The 19,386-nt window shown below is 39.6% G+C and overlaps 5 protein-coding genes across 6 annotated transcripts; all 5 read right to left on the bottom strand.

The window, feature by feature from the left end:
- Window positions 1–3,143: 3,143 nt before the first annotated feature.
- Window positions 3,144–6,036, bottom strand: LOC116921540. The gene is made up of 9 exons (XM_032927874.2): window positions 5,076–6,036; window positions 4,962–5,009; window positions 4,649–4,897; window positions 4,440–4,587; window positions 4,239–4,366; window positions 4,043–4,165; window positions 3,824–3,969; window positions 3,510–3,759; window positions 3,144–3,443 (listed from the first exon to the last, which is right to left on the bottom strand). The coding sequence occupies exons 1-9, from the start codon at window positions 5,224–5,226 to the stop codon at window positions 3,316–3,318; spliced, it is 1,371 nt and encodes a 456-aa protein (XP_032783765.1). The 5' UTR covers window positions 5,227–6,036; the 3' UTR covers window positions 3,144–3,315.
- A 753-nt stretch (window positions 6,037–6,789) lies between these two features.
- Window positions 6,790–7,944, bottom strand: LOC116921549 (probable glutathione S-transferase 7). The gene is made up of 4 exons (XM_032927880.2): window positions 7,690–7,944; window positions 7,441–7,608; window positions 7,235–7,380; window positions 6,790–7,156 (listed from the first exon to the last, which is right to left on the bottom strand). The coding sequence occupies exons 1-4, from the start codon at window positions 7,826–7,828 to the stop codon at window positions 6,974–6,976; spliced, it is 636 nt and encodes a 211-aa protein (XP_032783771.1). The 5' UTR covers window positions 7,829–7,944; the 3' UTR covers window positions 6,790–6,973.
- Window positions 7,945–8,196: 252 nt separating this feature from the next.
- Window positions 8,197–10,473, bottom strand: LOC116921548. Of its 2 annotated transcripts, none has more exons than XM_045172542.1 (10): window positions 10,226–10,473; window positions 10,055–10,150; window positions 9,772–9,977; window positions 9,663–9,702; window positions 9,438–9,585; window positions 9,250–9,377; window positions 9,060–9,182; window positions 8,851–8,996; window positions 8,545–8,794; window positions 8,197–8,487 (listed from the first exon to the last, which is right to left on the bottom strand). In XM_045172542.1, the coding sequence occupies exons 1-10, from the start codon at window positions 10,389–10,391 to the stop codon at window positions 8,363–8,365; spliced, it is 1,428 nt and encodes a 475-aa protein (XP_045028477.1). In that variant the 5' UTR covers window positions 10,392–10,473; the 3' UTR covers window positions 8,197–8,362. The 2 variants fall into 2 exon arrangements, with proteins under 2 accessions (XP_045028477.1, XP_045028476.1); XM_045172541.1 differs by having other exon boundaries at window positions 10,055–10,153; window positions 10,226–10,472.
- Window positions 10,474–11,691: 1,218 nt separating this feature from the next.
- Window positions 11,692–14,011, bottom strand: LOC116921550. The gene is made up of 9 exons (XM_032927881.2): window positions 13,714–14,011; window positions 13,541–13,645; window positions 13,220–13,477; window positions 13,003–13,150; window positions 12,796–12,923; window positions 12,606–12,728; window positions 12,394–12,542; window positions 12,078–12,330; window positions 11,692–11,998 (listed from the first exon to the last, which is right to left on the bottom strand). The coding sequence occupies exons 1-9, from the start codon at window positions 13,889–13,891 to the stop codon at window positions 11,871–11,873; spliced, it is 1,470 nt and encodes a 489-aa protein (XP_032783772.2). The 5' UTR covers window positions 13,892–14,011; the 3' UTR covers window positions 11,692–11,870.
- A 1,599-nt stretch (window positions 14,012–15,610) lies between these two features.
- LOC116921571 lies at window positions 15,611–18,220 on the bottom strand. The gene is made up of 10 exons (XM_045172536.1): window positions 17,881–18,220; window positions 17,699–17,791; window positions 17,439–17,620; window positions 17,303–17,342; window positions 17,069–17,216; window positions 16,878–17,005; window positions 16,686–16,808; window positions 16,472–16,620; window positions 16,152–16,401; window positions 15,611–16,071 (listed from the first exon to the last, which is right to left on the bottom strand). The coding sequence occupies exons 1-10, from the start codon at window positions 18,143–18,145 to the stop codon at window positions 15,947–15,949; spliced, it is 1,503 nt and encodes a 500-aa protein (XP_045028471.1). The 5' UTR covers window positions 18,146–18,220; the 3' UTR covers window positions 15,611–15,946.
- Between the last annotated feature and the right edge of the window lie 1,166 nt (window positions 18,221–19,386).

Genomic DNA, 19,386 nt, shown 5'->3' with positions numbered 1-19,386 from the left:
CTTGAAAATCCATGCCCAAATATCGATGCTGCAAGCAATGCTATTTCCCAACACATTTTCATGCTTTAATTTAAACCTGTGTCCTAAATTCACAAAACAAATAATGAACTATGCAGTCTATGGGCATCTTGTAATATTGGAACAATTTTTTTTTTCTTTGAAGTTAAATCAAACAAAAAAAAGCAAATTTGTTTGCAGAACAGTACAGTTTGCTACATGGACCATTTCAAAGAGGTGTGCCTTATTTCAGTATTAACCTATGTTATTCTATATTTTATCGAAACATTTAGAAACAAACGAATTCTTACCTTTGTTTTAAGGCCTCAGCAATATCTTAAATATTTACAAATAAAATGATTATAAGGCGGTTTTAACCAGCACGGTTACAGGTCATTTTCTTTCGTCAACTTTTAACTCTTACCTCAATTTATGCATTTCTGATGAACGCTGCTGAATCAGCAACAAGCTTGCTAATCTTTTATCCTTCATAGCGAGGTAAACTTGGTTGACACTATAATTCAAGTGGCGATTAACGAAACGATATGTTTATGTACTGTACACTGCACCAAACTGAACATAAACTGAGCAGTGAGCACTGCTGCACGTGTGCTGTTTTGGTCGTGACTGAAAGTGAGAGAAAACTGCTTAGACTAACCTTCATGTATGACGTCAAAACAGTGATTGTCAACTGTTTTTGGGCGCTATTTTCAATCAATCTTTTTCGTAACTGACAATTTGATTTTGTCCAACGAGTCGGTTGCTTAAGCACTACAACTCGACAAATAGTTAGAAAAAAGGTGGTTCCCTAACGCAACTAGCTTAACTTGTACATATTCCCTAATGCTCCTAGCCTTACTTGTGCGGCCTTTATGTACCATAGAGGTAACTGTTTATTGCCAAATGCTCACCGTATCGTCTAGCAGATGGTCCACAATTTAATGTAGCACAGCACCCCTTTAGAGGAGTGATAGGCACCGCCTATTCCTACCACTCCAATGATAATACGTTAGTAACATCCCTTTTATACTTGAAAATCCATGCCCAAATATCGATGCTGCAAGCAATGCTATTTCCCAACACATTTTCATGCTTTAATTTAAACCTGTGTCCTAAATTCACAAAACAAATAATGAACTATGCAGTCTATGGGCATCTTGTAATATTGGAACAATTGTTTTTTTTCTTTGAAGTTAAATAAAAAAAAAAAGCAAATTTGTTTGCAGAACAGTACAGTTTGCTACATGGACCATTTCAAAGAGGTGTGCCTTATTTCAGTATTAATCTATGTTATTCTATATTTTATCGAAACATTGTTGGATTGTAGTAGTTGACAAACAAACAAATGTTGGGATCCAGCAGCTATAGATGCTGGATCCTGGGGCGCGGGTCGCGGTTCTGATGCTGGTGCGGGTTGCGGTTCGGGTACTGGCACTGGCACGGGTTGCGGTTTCGGATAACCCACCGGGATTCCTGGAGGCGCGTAGCGGATATCGCCGTAGTATCGTGGGCGGGTCGCTTCTTTTAGTTGTTCGACGGTGATGAGTCTACGGGCAATTTCCAAGAATGGTTGTAGACTAGGAGCGTGAGCTCCTGCTGGCAACTGTTCGTCCGGAATACGCTCTCGTGCCGGGGGAGGAAGGGGCGGTTCCACCCAAGCGGGCAAAAGCCCGTCTCGGCGCAACTGCGCCCTCTTGATTCTCTGACTTTTCCTGCCTATTTTGCTTCTTGTTTGGAGACCTTACGGTACTCCTCTATAATTTAGGTGAGATACAGATAGAGCTTGTTATTACCAATTTCAAATAACAATAGGGCGAGATAGCCAACAATCAGAAGGGGAAAGTTAGAGAGACGCGATTGTGTTTTTTTTTGTGTGTGAGAGGCAATTACCTTCCCAGAAAATAAAGAAAGAGAGAAAGAACGGTGGCTATTAACTGTGTGCGGTAGTGGAAGCCTTAGGCTTACACGCGACTTTAGCGTGGTTAATGGTCGCCCCTCTTTACTTAATTTGTTCAAACAAATTTATTTTTTATTTTTTCAAGGATTGTTACTTCCCTCTTTTGAGGGACCTTTCTAGCATTGGCCCCAAACAGCCTAACAATTACAATTTTTGAATGTGATGGATGGGAAGGACACAGTACTTCACTGGCTTAAATTAACTTTTAGGTTTCGAAGGACCATGTAAACTTTTTAAATACTTTTGGCGGCGTGTCGTACCGTACTTACAGTTTAGGTTGAGTAATTAAATTGACACTAAGAACTGTGTCTGTTCCAACCGTCTATTCGTCTTACACTGATAGATTTACAGTCACTTAGTGGGGGTGTAACAATTAAAGGAGGGGAAACAATGGGGGTTTGGGGCCACCTATCGGGGGCCCCTGAGACAATAGTCGCGCAAATGCGCGGGTGCAGTCGTCCGGCGGCCGGATCGGGTTGTCGTCGTCTGTTGGGCGATTATATTCCCAACAACTTATGCCTGAAGGCAATTAATGTTGAAGCTAAAGAAATTATCTGCTTGCACAAGTATTTTTGGCAGTCGAAAGCTCGAAACAGCAACAAGCAGACGAACACCTCCCACACCCACGTCTGCTCTCGGATAAGTTGACTGGAAATTACTTTTGACATGCTTGTAGCTAAATTATACTTCCTCTTGATCATCACTATCGAGTAAAACCTTTCACTAACATTGAAGATAGCGAAAAAATCATCATTATCCGGCAATTTCCTAGTCATGCAAAACTTTTATGGGGCTTCATGTAACAGTAATGAATGGTTTTCGTCAGGTAGCCGGGTACACAATGACTTGGTAGATGAATATTTAATGTCAGTTACGTAATACAATTTGTTGAGAAAGAACTCGTGATCCTCGGTTGCTTTCTGTGCAGCCAATCGATTAGACTTGGTAACGTCAGTCTTTTTCCGAAAGATGAAACGGCTTAGTTTTGTCCATCATATTCTACCTCATTCTTTAACTAAATACAACAGTTCTCTTTACAATAGACAAGATATTAAACAAATCCGGAGGCTTAGGGTCGTCAGTCGTCGTTCAATCTAAATCTTTCTGCCTCTTTCGGTTGAACTCTTCAACTTTTATCGAGGGGAGCATCTCACTTTAGCCTACTTCCTGTAGATGTATAAGTATAAGCTTTGGCATGAATTGACTTTTGTATTATGAGGAAATGTTAAAAACCGGCCAAACTTGAATAAAGTTAATTGACATGACGTCCTACGTGCTTTAAATTGTTTAAGAAGCTTTAGAATAAATTATGTTCATTGGTTTTCAATGCGTGGCAAATGACATCATTTTTTACGGGTATTCTACGATGGTTTCTGCTCAAAATTCAAACAGAATCCTTGATTGCCTAAAAACGGATCAGTATCTTTCATTCTGGACACTCTTTCGTCACCGTTTGTTCGATAGAGCAACCGAAAAGGCTTGGCAGTACCTGTAACAATATAAAAATAAATTATAAACATTACCATAAGTAAATCAACACCCAGCCATAGTTAACTGCAAATAGTTTGAGACACGGTAGACGATTCAGCTTGAGAAAGAAGAGTCCCACAATAACGATCGCGTTGGTTCAATGGAGCACTCGGTGGCAAACTGAATCCTCCAGGAAAGACAATGTAATCGTTACTACACGATCTTGCTCCAGCTCTTTGGCTAGTCTCTTCCACATCTCCGGACAGGCTGAACGAAAGACCATTGGCCACATGACATTGCGATAGACATAAAGTCGTAGCGATTTGCGAACTTGACTTAACATTTAAAACGAAATCAGTTACGGATAAATTTTTTAAATGAAACATGATGTAGACTTACTTGTCTTTGTACCGTTTCTGTCCTAAAACAAATGTAATAATCTTGATTAGCAAGTTGCCTTGTTGTTCTACCTGACGTGTCTTTCCAATTAAACGTCGTGATTATCCCCGATGGCGATGTAAAATATTGCAAACAACCTTCCGGAGCTGCTCGTTTTCATGATGTAAAACAATCAAGAGATGAACAAATGCCACTCATTTAATAAAAATGATGCAATACCTAAGAATTCAGAGTCACATGAAAGCATAGAAATCTTGATTCTCCAAACAGGATGTGTTGTCGAACTACCGATGGTTATTTGCAAGTCCACAGTTGTGGAACTACGCGGGAGCATCAGATACACTTGCATTTCCAGGGATTAAAAATATCCAGTTGAGATTGAAAACGATACAGCGTGATTGATCAGTCAACTTACTGTGCTGTCCGTGATTTTCACCGCAAATTATCGGTACTTTATTGGTTGCTCCAATCACTTTAAAGTTGTCCACATCACAAACAGTTTCCGCATTGGGTTGGGCAATTGAAAACGTTAAAAAATCTAGTCTATACACTTAAGAAATCAATTAGTATTATGTAAATAACGTATCCGATTAAATAATCAAAGTTTTTTTTTTACCGTAGTTGACAAATGGGTTTCCTTTGTTCCACGAGATATTCATCTAACTTGACGGTCAAACTGCAACTGCTTTCCGAATTGATTTTGTTTGGTGATTGCCAATACGTGTTATTGAATGTAACCAACTGACCGCAACTGGGAATCTCATCTACCATCGCCAAGAATTTTTTAAAAATGAAACACGAATTCAAAAATTAAAAGGTACTCACTGACGCAACAGGTTAATCCCATTCGACAAGAATTGCCTGTCGTTGGCCGGCCTCCGTAAAACGAACAGACTGGAGCAAGAAGACAAACTCCAGTTTCGAACCTCAAATTGCCACGCGTTGCAGTGCAAGGCATAAAACTTGATAACGGGTTTACATTCCTCATTTTCGAAAGCATTTTTTTGCTATTCGAATGAATCCGATCTTGAAGCAAAGATAATTTATCGATATAGCCAGACAGCGCTTTGTTACCTTTAAGAAAATCTTAAGTTTTCTATTGTTCAATGTAACCGGAATAACACAAATAGTTACTTACCTGGATCGTCTTCCATCTCCGAGTATCTCCTCGGTTGGGACTGTTCTTCTACAAGTTCAATTACATTCCCATTAGAGTCAATCGATCAACGTTAAAAGTTTACTATTATCTTACCGATCCATGTTGGACGTCTGAATCGAGCTGGCCTGTACGAATCCGGATGAAATAACACGTAATCTTGTCTTCTATCCTCTCCAAAAATGTGATTGCTGTTGAAAACATAATTCGATGGCAAGCCGAACATCAACACCGTTAGAGCTAACATCTTTGAATGCGGAGACAATAATCTCTGTGTTAACTCAAAAGACGACTGAGCGTCAGTTAAGAAAACGGCTCGCGTGTTAACCAAGTCGTCATGACGTCCTCATTTATTGTGTGCAGTAAATATATGCTAAAATGTTGTTTTCTAGCTGCGTTTTAATGGGTTTTCACGTTAGGTGTGTAGGAAACAAACAAACAGGTGTATACTGTGAAACATATTACATCCACACAAGGTATAAGCTTTTGTTGAAATATTCCAAGATAAATGCAAAATCAGGTTTTGAGAGTCTTTTGCAATCTGCCGGTAGATCTTTGAGAAAAAAAGGCTTTTTAGGCGACGTAAACATATCACATACACCTGACCATTCGACGGCATGCTCGGAAGTTCAATCTGGATGAATTTCAACTAAAGAGATTTTTCTTTTTGATATCACGAACTTGAAACTAAGAAAAGGACGTGGTAGAAAAATCTTTAAAATGTCAGGCAGATTTTTTTATTTTAATTGGCTTGATGGGTGGTAGCGTGACTTGTTTACGTAACACGATAACGTGCCAATGTATGCATCCAAAATTTAGTTTGCTTTGGGAATAGTATTAAATAGAAAAATAGTACAAACGTAGCTCGTGTAGATATCGCATCGTTAAGTAGTGTGATTAGGAATTAAACGTCAAGGTTGTCACGTAACATTGATTGCGATATGTTATTGCAAATATTCCTCACATGGCACGATAAACTACGCTGCAACTTAAATCCGTGACAGGCAACGGTCTTCTTGAATTAGCAATTCAAATTTCACGCGCACTACCCACCTGCTCACATTCGAACGCACTTGGTGACAGTGAAAAATTATTTTTAAAGTATTTTTCCGGCTGTCGACCTTGACTTCCCTGACAACAGTTCTATCGCATAATATTTAAATTTAGGGGCGTATTTTAAAATTTGCCTAACGAAAGGCGTCCGCCTGTGCAAGTTGTGGCTTGTCCAAAATTGACATGGACAGCTACCCTTGGGGGGAAGAAAAGAACTGGTTTTTCAAATTTTGTTTTCGAATTCAGTCAAGTGGAAAAGCAAAAAAAAAAAAAAAATGGTTTCTTACCAGATATTAGTGTATTGTCCTAAGGTCGATAACCATTCACTAAGAGGCAGGGTGAGAAACAAATCGTCAATGCCATAGAAATCCATGAAGAGAGGGAAACAAAATTGATCTGCATAATATTCTTTTGCTAAAACATTTGAAACAATGCAAAACCAAGGCCAACGATTCTCATGAGAGTTTTATGTTGGAGGTAAGCAAATTCAAAAGGGGAAAATAAAATGCAAATGAACAGCATCACCACGAAAACAACGATTAAGCTAATGAGGACCTATGACCTACAATTAGCAAACAAAATGAAATGAGTCATTTGAATATTTAAAACAGCTTCAAATTTTGGCACGAAACAAAAAAGATATGCAATAACTCAAATCAGCCGTATGGATGTGCATCCCTTCAATGGGCATTGCGTGCACGAACCACCCAAAACCCAATAATGGAAAACAAGTTAATAGCCGAGAAACCAACGGTAATTATCATTCGAATAGACGAGTGTATTGATTTATAGCTTTTGAAATTATTGTGCGGCTACTATGAGAGCGATCTTCTACATACGAGGCGGACATAACACGTAACACTGAATCGGATTTTGGGATTGCAAGCTTCAATTATATCAATTTTTTATTGATATGTAACAGCTAATCGATATGTCTGGTATTATTCATTTTCTTCGGGATATGTTGAATCTCGAAATTCGGTCCATTTCTTGACGTTGGGCAGATCTTTGACACGATCGATCAACGCTTTTAAATGTGGCGCGTTTTTTAAAAAGGCGGACCCGAATTTCACTTCAAGAAAGTCGGAAAAGTAAGCGTAATAAGCTAAATCCGCCCACGTTAGCTACCAATAATTAAATTTAATTAAAAACTACCATCAACGTTTATTCATTTAAAAAAAAAATTGTAATTATAAATTTACCTCATTACCGACGAGAAATCCAGTGTTGTTCTTTTTCAATTGTTTTTCAACGGCAGCGACGTGCGGAGCAATCACTTCCCGCATGAATTTTTGGTACATTTCTTTCTGTTTCACGGGATTCTTTTCCGTAAACGGAACGGCCACGGCTATTGTTACGTATACACGAAATGCAACAAGTTCCAAACTAAACAAATATTTAATAATACCATTCAACAAGTCGTGGATGTTTTCAGCGTACATGTCAGTCAACGCTTGTTCCCAATCATCTTTGCCGGCCAGGCCATGTTTCTTGGCAAGATATCGAGCGATGGTGTTGGACTGGGCCAGCACTTGTCCGTCCACTTCCAAAATTGGAACATGGCCAAAGGGCGTAACTGTATATTTAAACATCACACACAAAACCAAATAATTCAAATTTAACGATGCATACATTTATTAAATGTATAAATACTAACTGGGTTTAATAGCGGGCCATTCGCAGTGAGCGAAACGGATGTCCTCGAATTCGATTCCGGCCTGACTGAGAATCAATCGCGATAGTTCTGCACGACCGCGACGTGGATTCTTGAAATAATACAACTTGTAAACGGGCATGACTGCAATTAAAAATGGATAAAGACAAAAAACGCGAGAAAAAGGGACGATAGCAGCCGAAATTGCTGCAACCAAACTGCGTATTTGGTTTTGTTAAATGACAAAAGGACATGGAGATCGATTGGGCGAAGCAATAAGAAACCTATTCAGTCGCGCCTGCGTCCCGTCTTCGCCAAATATCCACCACACACAAATGCCCATCGATCGGTTAAAAGCCATTCTAATCGATTGAAAATTCATCGTTGCTATTGATGAAAAGAAAAGGCAATTTTTTCTTTTCCCGATTAACGGCCGGATCACGAACGTGATGCTCTTGTTTAACCTTGCGCATTGATGCGATGTGTCCTCAGGGGGCGTTTAAAAATGTATGCAGAGCTGACGATTTATTTGGAAAGAAAATGTTTGCAGCCATCGAATGTATGGGTTAACAAAAGATAATACAGCAAGTGAGATTAAATTAAAGAAAATTATCCTTCGACGTTAAATAGCTTTGTATATTGGGTGTGTGTTCTTCGATATTGCAGCATTTCAATTCTATGCTAATTTCTGTTCGAAATTCAAACAGAAGCCTTGATTGCCTACGCGTGGAGAATCTGCTGTGATGCTCAACGTCTCGTCACCGTTCGTCCGGTAAAGCAACCGGAAGGGTTTGGCTGTGCCTGTCAAGGCAACAAATTAAGATATTTTGAGATGAAATTCTTTGATTTTCAACTTACTGCAAATCGTTTGTGGAGAGTCATCCTCTTCGTTTTGCGATAAAAGAGATCCGCAGAAACGATCTCGTTGGTTTGGCGGGTCTGTCAAGGGGAAACTGAATCCGCCGGGAAATACGATGTAATCGTTAGCGCAAGCTCTCGATCCAACCACTTGGCTTCTGGCTTCAGCATTTCCGGATAAGCTGAACGGAAGTCCGTTCGATACTTGACAATGCGAGAGGCACATCATCGTTGCTACTTGTCCACTAGCCTGATGCATAAACTTTTTCGATTACTGGATCATCAATAGGAAAAGACATTTTCAACCTGTCTGTTGACCAATTCCGTCCGGAAGCAAATGTAATAATCCTGATTGGCCAATTGTCGTGTCGCTCGGTTGGTAGTGTCCACCCAGTTGAATGTCATCACCGATCCTGCTGACGATGTGAAATACTGGAGACAATCGTCTGGTGCTGTGAGTAATTAGAATTAGTACAGTTTAAAAAAATAGAAATCAAACAGTTTCAACTATGTACCCAAATATTCCGAATCGCATGAAAGCATAGCGATTTTAATCCTCCAATAACGGGGGCCCGATGCCGTACCGAGGGTCGTGACAATCTGCACGCTCGTTGAGCTACGCGGGAGCATCAGATACACTTTTTGGAAGATGAGAATCAAAAGGATATCATTAAAGAATATATTCAAAATTTCAGTAGTAGTTACTGTGTTGTCCATTGGCATCGCCGCAAATGACTGGAACTTTGTTGATCGCTCCAGCTACTTGGAAACTGTCCACGTTGCAAACACTTTCCGCGTTGGGTTGGGCAAGTGAGAACGCCAGAAAATCGAGGCTGCGAAAATCAAAACAATCAGACGAATTGAAGGTTGTCAGATTGTCGCCAATTCTTTACCGGATTTGACAAATCGGCTTCTTTTGTTCCATGAGGTATTGGTCTAACTTGATGGTTAATCCGCAACTGGTTTCTGAACTTATAACGGAAGGTGATTGCCAATACGTGTTGTTGAACGTGATCAGCGGACCGCAACTGGTGACCTCATCTTTTACGCAACAATAAAACATTTTAAAATTAATTTCAATGACATTGCAAAATATTTGAATTAAATAACACACTTACTGACGCAACACGTTAATCCCATTCTGCAATCTCCACCAGTCTTTAAATAAGAAAATGGGATTTCAAAAATTAAATTTTTTTATTGTTCAAGTATTTGATTTGAATTTACCGCTCTGCCTCCGTAATAGGAGCAAACGGGAGCGAGTAGACACACTCCCATTTCTTCTGCGGTCGACGATAAACAAGGCATGAAATTCGCTAAAGGATTAACGTTCCTCATTTTAGAATAAAATCGATTTCCATTGCTGTTGCCGGTGGGCTGTCCCCGGTTCGAAACGCGCCTGTTGAAGAAACGCCCAGCAATGGCGTCGTCATCTTCAATTATTTAAAAAATTTTAATTTTAATTTTCAATGCACAAAAAAAAAAAAATTTTAATCTGGTAAGAACATACTTGAATTATCTTCTATTTGGCTTGTTAACCCGAACCTGTTTGGTAACAATGACCTTCCTTCCACAGGTTCAATAATTCCAACATCATCAAAAGTGTCTGCTGTTCCATTCAAAATATCAACTTTATACTCAAACGATTCAAAAAAGAATCTTGAGAAACATATAATCTTACCGATGAAAGGTGAACGATTAAGCCAATAAGGCCTGAATGAATTAAAACTGTGATACGGTGATGGATCACTAAAGTAACGTTGTCTCGAATTCCTAGCGTCACTGCTGTTCAATTCACTTGCAATCAACCGAAACAAAACACTGAACGAGATCAAATGCAGCAACATCTTCCCGAATTCGATTGATGTCGATCGGGACGTGACGACGATCTTCGTCTTTCTGTCCAATGAATAGCTTAACGGTTGCTTCTTCTAGTCTCGTAAACTTTCCTCTAGAGAAGTTATCGCGTTGCGGACATGTTCGGAACTTTGGCTTTCAATTGTTTATCCTGAAGGGATTTTCACGATGCTAGACACGCGTGGGAAAAAACTGGATGCATAGCCCAACGTTAAATCAAGTTCATTGAACCGATTTTTTTTTTTTGTTCAAATCAAACATTGGAATCAAGTTTCCCAACTTCTTTATTTGCTAGACCAGTGGCCATTAGTAAATATCCTGTTGCGATTACAGCGAACGTTTGTTTGACATGATACGGGTATGTTTCATCAATTTCCAAACGGATTTGCGCTTATACGTTGATCATTTAGAAATCAACACTTGCTAAAGTCCAGAAGCTTGTTGATTGTAGTTAAGGTTATGGTTGCCTAAGAATTTCATGTTGCATCTTTCGTTGTCTTGCGCAACTAGACTTTGAATCCGATCGGATGGTGCCTATTGTTTTGGCAAAACAATTGCGATCCTTTGCAAACTGATGTAGTCTTAGTGATACGTTACGTCTCCGACATTTGGGCGTATAGAACTTCCCCCTTTTTTTTCGTTTAAAATGTTTTAAGATCAATAGATGACATGGACCAAGCATGAAAAGCAGTTGCTTCCTTATACTCCGGTCATTCACTGGAATGTCACTTGGCCCACATTATTCCGTTGACTTCCTTGTTGCAACTGTCGTTGTTTTCTCCTTCCTCCAAACGAAGAAGAAAAAAACCGGTATCGACAAAAGACTTGAACCTTTTAAATTTCCAAACAGAAGCTTTTGGTTATTCTTGATTGCAATCAGCTATCAAACGATCTTGCACCTCGTTAGTCTATAATATTCTTAAATTATTGACAGTTATGGCAAAAGTAAGTTCATATTTGCAATTCAAAGATGATTTGAGACAAGGTCAGTGACCTTTAATGTCCATGTCTTCCCGTTTGGCTCAAAAACTGGGAGGCAATTTCCAATTCTTGTTTCTTGTCTCCAAACATGGAATGTTAAAACGGGATTGGTGTTTGACGACAAAAGGGTTGAACTTTTTCGGTTTTTTTTTTTTTGGTTTTGTACATGAATGTTTGTCCTCCCCATTAAAAGCAAAGACCTGGTTTGCTTTCGGAAGCAATCGAAGTGTTTTCCACATTTTCCAGACCCATTAACCTCGATTTGTAGTTTCTCAATATCAAGACATAAAAGATCAAGGAAAATCGATCAACTGGTGGTGGGTTATTTTATCTTCGGAATAAAAACATCGGGAGTTTGGAACATTCAAAAATTGACATGTGTTAAGCGCATGTCACATATATTTACTTAAGGATAATAAATTATATTTGTATCTCTCGTTTGCGTCATCCGCCCTTCAACGATTTTCTAGACGCCTGGAACGATGGTATTAAGATAATCTCTGCTCGTATTTTAAGCAGAATCCCTGGTTGCCTAAAAGCGGATTAGGATCCGTCGCTGGAGTTAACGTCTCATCGCTATTTGTCCGGTACAACAACCGGAACGGCTTGGCCGAACCTGGAATTTTTAGAAAGTATTTTTTAAATTACAAAATTTAAAAAAATAAATAAATCGATTTAAATCAAATTGCACTTACTGCAAATGGTCTGGGGCAGTGTGCCCGCTTCAGCTTGGGACAGGATAGATCCACAGAAACGATCACGCTGTTTAACTGGAATAGTCGGAGGGAAACTATATCCTCCTGGAAATACGATGTAGTCGTTGCTGCACGACTCATCGCCCGTTGTTTGGCTGGACGGCGGCTCCGCATCGCCGGAGATGCTGAACGGTAATCCGCTGGACACCTGACAGTGCGACAAACACAAGGTCGTCGCTACCTGAGCGCTAGCCTTGAATTTAAAATGGACGTAAAACTGAATTTTTTGAATAGTTTTTTCGGCTTAAAAATGTACCGCTTGTCTGTGGACTAATTCTGTTCTGAAACACATGTAATAATCCTGATTGGCAAGTTGACGTGTCGTCCTGGATGTCGTGTCCTTCCAGTTGAACGTTACGATAGAACCGACTGTCGAAGTGAAATATTGCAGGCACTCATCCGGAGCTAATGATTCAACGAAATGAAAGAAACGAATCAAAACAAAATAATGAACCAAGATTCAATTACCTAAATAATCTGAATCGCAAGGCAGCATGGCAATTTTGATCCTCCAGAAACGAGGAATGGTCGATGTGCCAAAAGTCATAATCAACTGGGCGCTGGTAGCATCACGCGGAAGTGTCAAATACACTTTTGAAAATCGGACAATCAATTAAAACATGTATTTAATTAAAATTAATGAGGTCACAAAACATACTGTGCTGTCCGTCGTTATCCCCGCAAATAACAGGCACCTTGTTAATTGCTCCGGCCACCTGAAAACTGTCCACACTGCAAACCGATTGCTCGTTGGGTTGTTCAATTAAGAAGGCGATGAAATCAAGACTGTGCGAAATAAAACCAAATAGAAAGGCCCCGTATAATTTGTATGGTTCATTATCACGATGTCGTGTGTCAGCTGTACCGTATTTGACAGATGGCCTTTTTTTGTTCGACCAAATTCTCGTCCAACTTGACAGTTAACCCGCAACTGCTTCCCGAACTGACGGCCGCGGGAGCTTGCCAATACGTGTTGTTGAGCGTAACTAGGGCACCGCATTTTTCGACCTCATCTATCGTAATGCAACACATTAGCACCGGTTATGATATTTAAAACAAAAAAAAAGTGCTAAACAACTCACTGATGCAACAAGACGAGGCCATGTTACAATCGCCATCAACTGCTCGCCCACCGTAGAATGAACAGACGGGCGAAGGCAGACAGACTCCGCCTTCTTTGCCCGTTGTTGCCTCGCACGGCATGAAAGTCGATAACGGATTCATGTTCCTCATTCTGGCGAAGAAGCTCGGTGTGTTACTGTTGCCATTCTTTTTATTCTTATTGCTTTTCGATTGTATCCGACTGAGGAAACGACTCGCCAAGAGCTCGTCATCGTCACCTTAACACACCGGGCATTAAATTATGTTAGAATTTTCAAAAATGATTGTTTAGGGTGGTTTACTTGAATCTATGGGGGCAATCACTTTCTTGGATGGCCAAAATCTGTTCAACATCCGGGCTCGTTCTTCCGTCGAAGCGTCGATGATTTCACCTTCGCCGTTGCTATCTGCGTTTCCCAAACGAATTCGAATTCAGAGTGTGGCTTGTGACATAATGGATTAGAATTCATCTTACCGCTTAAAATGGGCTGCCAATAGCGTTTGAATGGATGGATGTCCGTGCTGCGAAAGTACATGGGTGGTTCACTTCCGTAATAGGTGTGACGTTTGTCCCGTTTAACTTCATCACTAACGTTGAATGCACTGATTGACGATAGTAAAACACTGAAAATAATGCACGGCAGTAGGCCCATTTTTTCCGCCTTTTTTTTTTTTTTGCCCCGACGAATTGTTGTGCCGATAGGTTTTTGTCCAAAAAATGTTGGTCTGTTGCTGGACGCCCCAGCGATCTGCGTCTATCTGTGACGAAGACGCAACGACATGAGTCTTAAGTATACTTTGGGATATTTCCTAAGCAAAAAGCACTGGTTTTGATTTCCTTTTTTCAAACGGGTTTTCTGTTTTTGAAACGTTCGCTGTTCTTATTCTTGGACCGGTTAGGAAGCATATTCATGATTTTATAAATTATAGAAGAAAACCATAAAAAAAAATTGGGACGTTGGAAGATATGTGGAGTTCTTCCTCAATTCGGCCTCATTTTTTCTGTATTCCCATTTTCCCCATTTTTGATTTTTCATGCAGAAATTTCGTTGTTTGACTTTGGCTTGTTCATAGTACGAATGGATAGCCACGCCCTTAATTGTTTTCGCTCCGCTATTTGCCATTTTCGTTTCTGTCAAGGTGAAAAACGGGAAATGATAAGCAAATTGTTCATGCGTCGCGCGAAATCAACTGCGAAATGTTTTTCCTAATTTTTGTGTGTCAGGTGATGTGATAATCGCATAAAGGGTCGCCTTGATATATAGTCCATTTCCTGATGGCTTAATTCGTTGAAATCGTTTCACCTTCTTGTTTGTATTCAGAATAAATTGAGACAAAATTATTTAATGCTCTTTTATCTTTGACTGAACGTGCTTTATGGAATCTCTAAATAATTAAACGTACCTGCGAATTGGAGCCTTGATGTTGATCAAAATTTAAACGGTTCCTACGATGGCCTTAATGAATAGCATTTTGTAATGAGGGCACGGCTAATGATCATCACGAAATCGCATCGCGTATTTCCAGTGGGAAATGGGGTATAGCCTGGTAGATGAGACTTTAATCTTTAGCCTACAACGTGTACGTATAGAAACATGTCGGATAACGTTTTGAAGAAATACCTGTTCTCGTATTAAGAGAAGATGCTAATCAACTAATTGTGACCTTCTTAACACACAAAAAAAAGGGGTTGTGCACGTAATTCAGTGTGGGAGGTTTGAATCGATTTTGTTTTGCTTTTCATTCTCTGATCGCAATACGAGGATAGAGATCCCCACTGGTTTTCGGTTGATTTCAACTGTAATACGAATAACTTGCTGCATGGCTACTTTTTTAAATACTATGCTCATTCTAGAATGAATTTATTTATTTTCCCTTGATCGACACGTTTTGTTGTGTAGGGGCAATTTACCGTTGGTTCCCTGAACGTGTGCGCAAACGGATTCTTTAATTAAATCATGTTAACGTAACACACAAATTAAGTTTAATATTCAAGGCAGTATATCAACAGCTAATTTGATGTGGTTTCTTTTCATTTGCATTTTTAAAAAAATCGAATTACAACGACGAAGTCGATGATTTTCAAACGTTATAGTCTGTTCTCACTATAATTCCGTTAGGCGCATGAGTCTAGTGCATGAGGAAGAACAGGAATTCGATGTGACGTTCGAGAAAGAAAAAGGAAAATAAGAAGTAAAATACACGGTTGACTTGAAAGGTAAATTTAGGTCATTCCGTACAATTTGGATTGTCACGGCGGCCTGTTTTTCTCGCTATGTCTTTTGCTCAAAAGGTCAATAGTTCATTTTTTTTTTTGCTCTACGCGGAAGCAATAAAAATAAGTTGGCCCAATTATTCAAACAAGGCATGTATCAATCTCACATACTATATTGTCGTAGAACGAAAGAATAATAAAAAAAAACAATCCAACAATCGTAATTGAACGATTCTTGGACTTTTGAATAAATCAACACAACATTTAAAAATAAAATGATGAAGGCATATTTAACACTTCACAAGAAAACACTCGACAAAATAAAAACATTTGTCAATAGAATATTGAGTTAATCATGATAAAAGTCTTTAATTTAATTCTTCTTTTTGATTCTTCCATTAGAACCTCGAGCTAGTGGTGATCGCAGCACATTGTCAGGTTGTTGTAAATGAATTGACAAATTTTTCCGCTATGAAACGTTTTGAGGTCGTTCTTATGTCAATCTGTGCTCGAACGCTAAGCAAAAGCCTTGATTTCCCGTTGAAGCTGAATCCACCGTGGCCGTTATCGTTTCATCGCCATTCGTTCTGTAAAACATGCGGAACGGTTTCACTGTACCTGAGACGGACACAACAAAAAAATGCAGCATTAGCCGTATGGCATTTGTATGTACAAACCAAGGGAATATAATCACTCACTGCAAATAGTTTGAGTTGATCCGGATTCCGATTCTTGGGCAAATACCGTTCCACAAAAACGATCTCGAGGACGGACCGTACCGACAGTTGGATGACTCGTTCCTCCGGGGAACAATAAAAAGTCGTTGTTGCATGACGTATCATCCAGCGTTTGGCTTCTGGCCATATCCGTTCCGGAAATGCTGAACGCTTTGGCGGCCGATGTCTGACACTCCTGGACGCAGAGCACAGTGGCCACCTGTGCACTCGACTATTGGTACAAATATTTATTTTATTGTAAGGACTGATATGCAAATAAACAGGTAAATGGATAATATTACCTGTTTGTTGACCAATTCTGTCCGGAAACAAATGTAATAATCCTGATTGGCCAGTTGACGAGTTGATGTGCCAGTGGCAACGTCCTTCCAATTGAACGTCATAACCGAACCGATGGCCGTAGTGAAATATTGCAGACATTCATTGGGAGCTGAAAAAGGGAGTTACAGTTATAAGTCAGGAATGTCGGATTGTGAGGTTTCAAATGGGGCATACCAAGGTAATCGGAACCGCAAGGAAGCATAGCAATTTTGATTCGCCAGGTGCGGGCCGCTGTTGAAGTACCAAAGGTAAACACAAGTTGGGCACTGGCGGCAGCGTGCGGAAGAGTCAAATACACTTTTTCATTACAATAAATAATTGTCAATTCATTTGGAAAATGGGTAAATGCAGTTAAATATTAGTTACTGTGTTGTCCGTCATTGTCTCCGCAAATGATTGGTACTTTGTTGATTGTTCCAGCAATTTGCAAACTGTCCACGTTGCAAACGGACTGTGCGTTTGGTTGTGAAATTGAGAACGAAATAAAATCGAGACTGAACAAAGGAAGAAAAGAAGATTTAAAAAGGGTGTGGTAAAAGAAACTAGAAAGAAATTACCGTAATTGGCAAGTGGTGACTCGTTGTTCTATTAATGTTCTGTCCATTTTCACGGTTAATCCGCAGGTGCTTTCCGAACTGACGGCCGCGGGAGCTTGCCAATACGTGTTGTTAAGGGTAACTAGAGCACCACATTTGCTGACCTCGTCTTGGGTTGTTGAAAGTGTTGTCAAATAACAAAAAAATCTGTTAGAAATCGTCTTACATAAGTTCGTAGAACATAAATTTACTCACTGACGCAACATGTTGTGGCCCTTCTGCAGTTGCCTCCGGTCTTTTATTTACACGTTTGTTTTGTTTTTGCAATAGAAATTTTAGAAAAAAAAAATGTTAAAGAGTTTTAGAAGATTCTTTTTTAGTTATCAAATACCGCTCGTCCTCCGTAGAACGAACAAACTGGCCCGGCAAGGCAAATTCCGTCTTCTTCTCCATTTGAAGACCCGCAAGGTTCGTAAGTTGCCAGAGGGTTTCTCATAGAAAAAAAAGAGTTTCCTTGAGTGTTGCCTTGTTTCATTCCAGCTTTACCAAGCAGTCTGCTAGATATTTCTTCCTCTTATTTAAAAAAATCAAGAGTAACAAAGTCAATCTGTTAAAAAAATCTACAGAAAATTGCGAGGCACTACAAATTACCTAATTCATCTCTTACAGGTGTCAGTCCGAGTCTGCTCGATAATCGGGACCTTCCTTGTATGGGATCAAGCATACCACCTCCACCAAAGTTATCTGGCATTTAACCATCCCATTAAAAAACAAAATTTGTGTCAACTACAACGAACGTAATAAGTCACGAAAATTGAGGACAACACTCTTACCGAGATAGTGTGGGCGATTTAACCAGTACGGCCGGAAAGGGTTGAAATTCGTGTAGTAAAGTGAAGGCTCAGCTCCATAGTAATTGTGTCTTGGAATCCGTACAAGTTCACTTTGATTGAAAGCACTGTTTGTCGGCAGTTCGATTAAAACGCTGAGAACGATCAAGGGCAGTAGCATTTTTCGAATATCAAATCGTGTAGTCTGCTGCTGCTGGACTCTACAGCCATCTATGACTTTCTGAGAAGAAAATGCGATGGGCTTCATCTTTAGTATTCCTTTTCGTCTTTTTTCTCTCTCTCTCTTGTGCTGTCTGTCTTTCTCTCTTTGCACTGCAGTCTTCTGTCAAAGAGTTGTCTGAATAACAATCCGGTTCTCGTCATCTCATTATCCTAGACCGGTTAATAAGATAGTATGGTAGCCACCGAGTCACGATCGATAGCAATAGGGGTTGATGACTAAAACATTACAAAGCTAGTAAGTGACAACTCATTTCCATGAGAAATCATTATTTTGTTGTAATATTTGCATGTTTGAAGCAAACAAAAAAACAATTATAATTTAGATCTCCCAACGTGGCTATATTTAGCAAAGAATTTCTGGTGATGTTTCGTTTGTTGTTGTCCTACGATTAACTGTTTTTCTTTCGATTTTCTTGAACGTGGCCCGTGTTCCACTTTGAGCAACTGGTAAGACGATCTTCTGATATCAAATGGCCTCAATACACCGTTATACTTCGAGGTTACACCATAGTTTTATTGAGAAATTGGCAGCTTAGTTGATTTGGTTGTATTTTACGTATGGGCCTTCATTTACAGAAACATTTCGTCCAATTAAACGTGAGAATATCCATGGTAATGAAACATGGTGTAATAAAACATGACAAAAATGTTTCTTAATTGAGTTGTCAACTTCTCGTCTTATTACATTTTTTGCACACATTTGCATCAGAATGTTGGAACCCTATACCAATTTCCTGATTTTACTGTTTTAATTACATGATATTGACGTGAGTTGTCGAACCTTTGAAATTATCCGATACAATCTTCCTAGTTAGTTTGTCAGACAAGTTGGATAACAGTTTTCCATAATTTCTTCCTATTCGGACAGGTCCGATCTCCGGCTGTCGTGTTACCGTGATCTAGGGTGAATCACGTTCGTGAGACACTGTAGCCTATACACCTGGAAAACTGGTGGTCCCGGTTTACAAAGCTCAATCAACTGGCAGCAAATCGACATCACGTGAGAACCGTAATACCATCATAAGAATGGCCTTGACTTTCTGCCAGCAGGAAATCCGCATGAATAGACTGATTTACGTACCTCATTGTAATGATATTGGAGACGTAATCCAGGGAAATGTCTGGTAAATTGCATCAATGGCGTCTAGCAAAATCGCACCCAATCCGGATTAGATTTCTTCTGCTACTTTTTGAGGTTGCTTCTCGAATATTCTGCATTCAGGTTAAATAATTGACACAAATACTGGATTTGTCTTGATTTCCGTG

Source organism: Daphnia magna, linkage group LG4, assembly GCF_020631705.1.
Source record: "Daphnia magna isolate NIES linkage group LG4, ASM2063170v1.1, whole genome shotgun sequence".
NCBI classification, from domain to species: Eukaryota; Metazoa; Arthropoda; class Branchiopoda; order Diplostraca; family Daphniidae; genus Daphnia; species Daphnia magna.
This window is presented reverse-complemented; position numbering and strand designations above follow the sequence as displayed.

Coding starts and splice junctions, on each gene's coding strand:
- LOC116921540 (XM_032927874.2), bottom strand. CDS start 5,226: ATGTTAGCTCTAACGGTGTTGATGTTCGGCTTGCCATCGAATTATGTT. Junction 4,367..4,439: donor AAACCCATTTGTCAACTACG/GTAAAAAAAAAA, acceptor TTAAGTGTATAG/ACTAGATTTTTTAACGTTTT. Junction 3,760..3,823: donor CAGAAACGGTACAAAGACAA/GTAAGTCTACAT, acceptor TTAAATGTTAAG/TCAAGTTCGCAAATCGCTAC.
- LOC116921549 (XM_032927880.2), bottom strand. CDS start 7,828: ATGCCCGTTTACAAGTTGTATTATTTCAAGAATCCACGTCGCGGTCGT. Junction 7,609..7,689: donor ATGGCCCGCTATTAAACCCA/GTTAGTATTTAT, acceptor TTAAATATACAG/TTACGCCCTTTGGCCATGTT. Junction 7,157..7,234: donor GATTTCTCGTCGGTAATGAG/GTAAATTTATAA, acceptor AATTATTGGTAG/CTAACGTGGGCGGATTTAGC.
- LOC116921548 (XM_045172541.1), bottom strand. CDS start 10,391: ATGTTGCTGCATTTGATCTCGTTCAGTGTTTTGTTTCGGTTGATTGCA. Junction 9,703..9,771: donor CCTATTACGGAGGCAGAGCG/GTAAATTCAAAT, acceptor TCTTATTTAAAG/ACTGGTGGAGATTGCAGAAT. Junction 8,795..8,850: donor CGGAATTGGTCAACAGACAG/GTTGAAAATGTC, acceptor TTTATGCATCAG/GCTAGTGGACAAGTAGCAAC.
- LOC116921550 (XM_032927881.2), bottom strand. CDS start 13,891: ATGGGCCTACTGCCGTGCATTATTTTCAGTGTTTTACTATCGTCAATC. Junction 13,478..13,540: donor GATTGCCCCCATAGATTCAA/GTAAACCACCCT, acceptor CGGTGTGTTAAG/GTGACGATGACGAGCTCTTG. Junction 11,999..12,077: donor ACTGCCCCAGACCATTTGCA/GTAAGTGCAATT, acceptor TAAAAATTCCAG/GTTCGGCCAAGCCGTTCCGG.
- LOC116921571 (XM_045172536.1), bottom strand. CDS start 18,145: ATGAAGCCCATCGCATTTTCTTCTCAGAAAGTCATAGATGGCTGTAGA. Junction 17,792..17,880: donor AAATCGCCCACACTATCTCG/GTAAGAGTGTTG, acceptor GTTAAATGCCAG/ATAACTTTGGTGGAGGTGGT. Junction 16,621..16,685: donor TTGCGGTTCCGATTACCTTG/GTATGCCCCATT, acceptor TCCCTTTTTCAG/CTCCCAATGAATGTCTGCAA.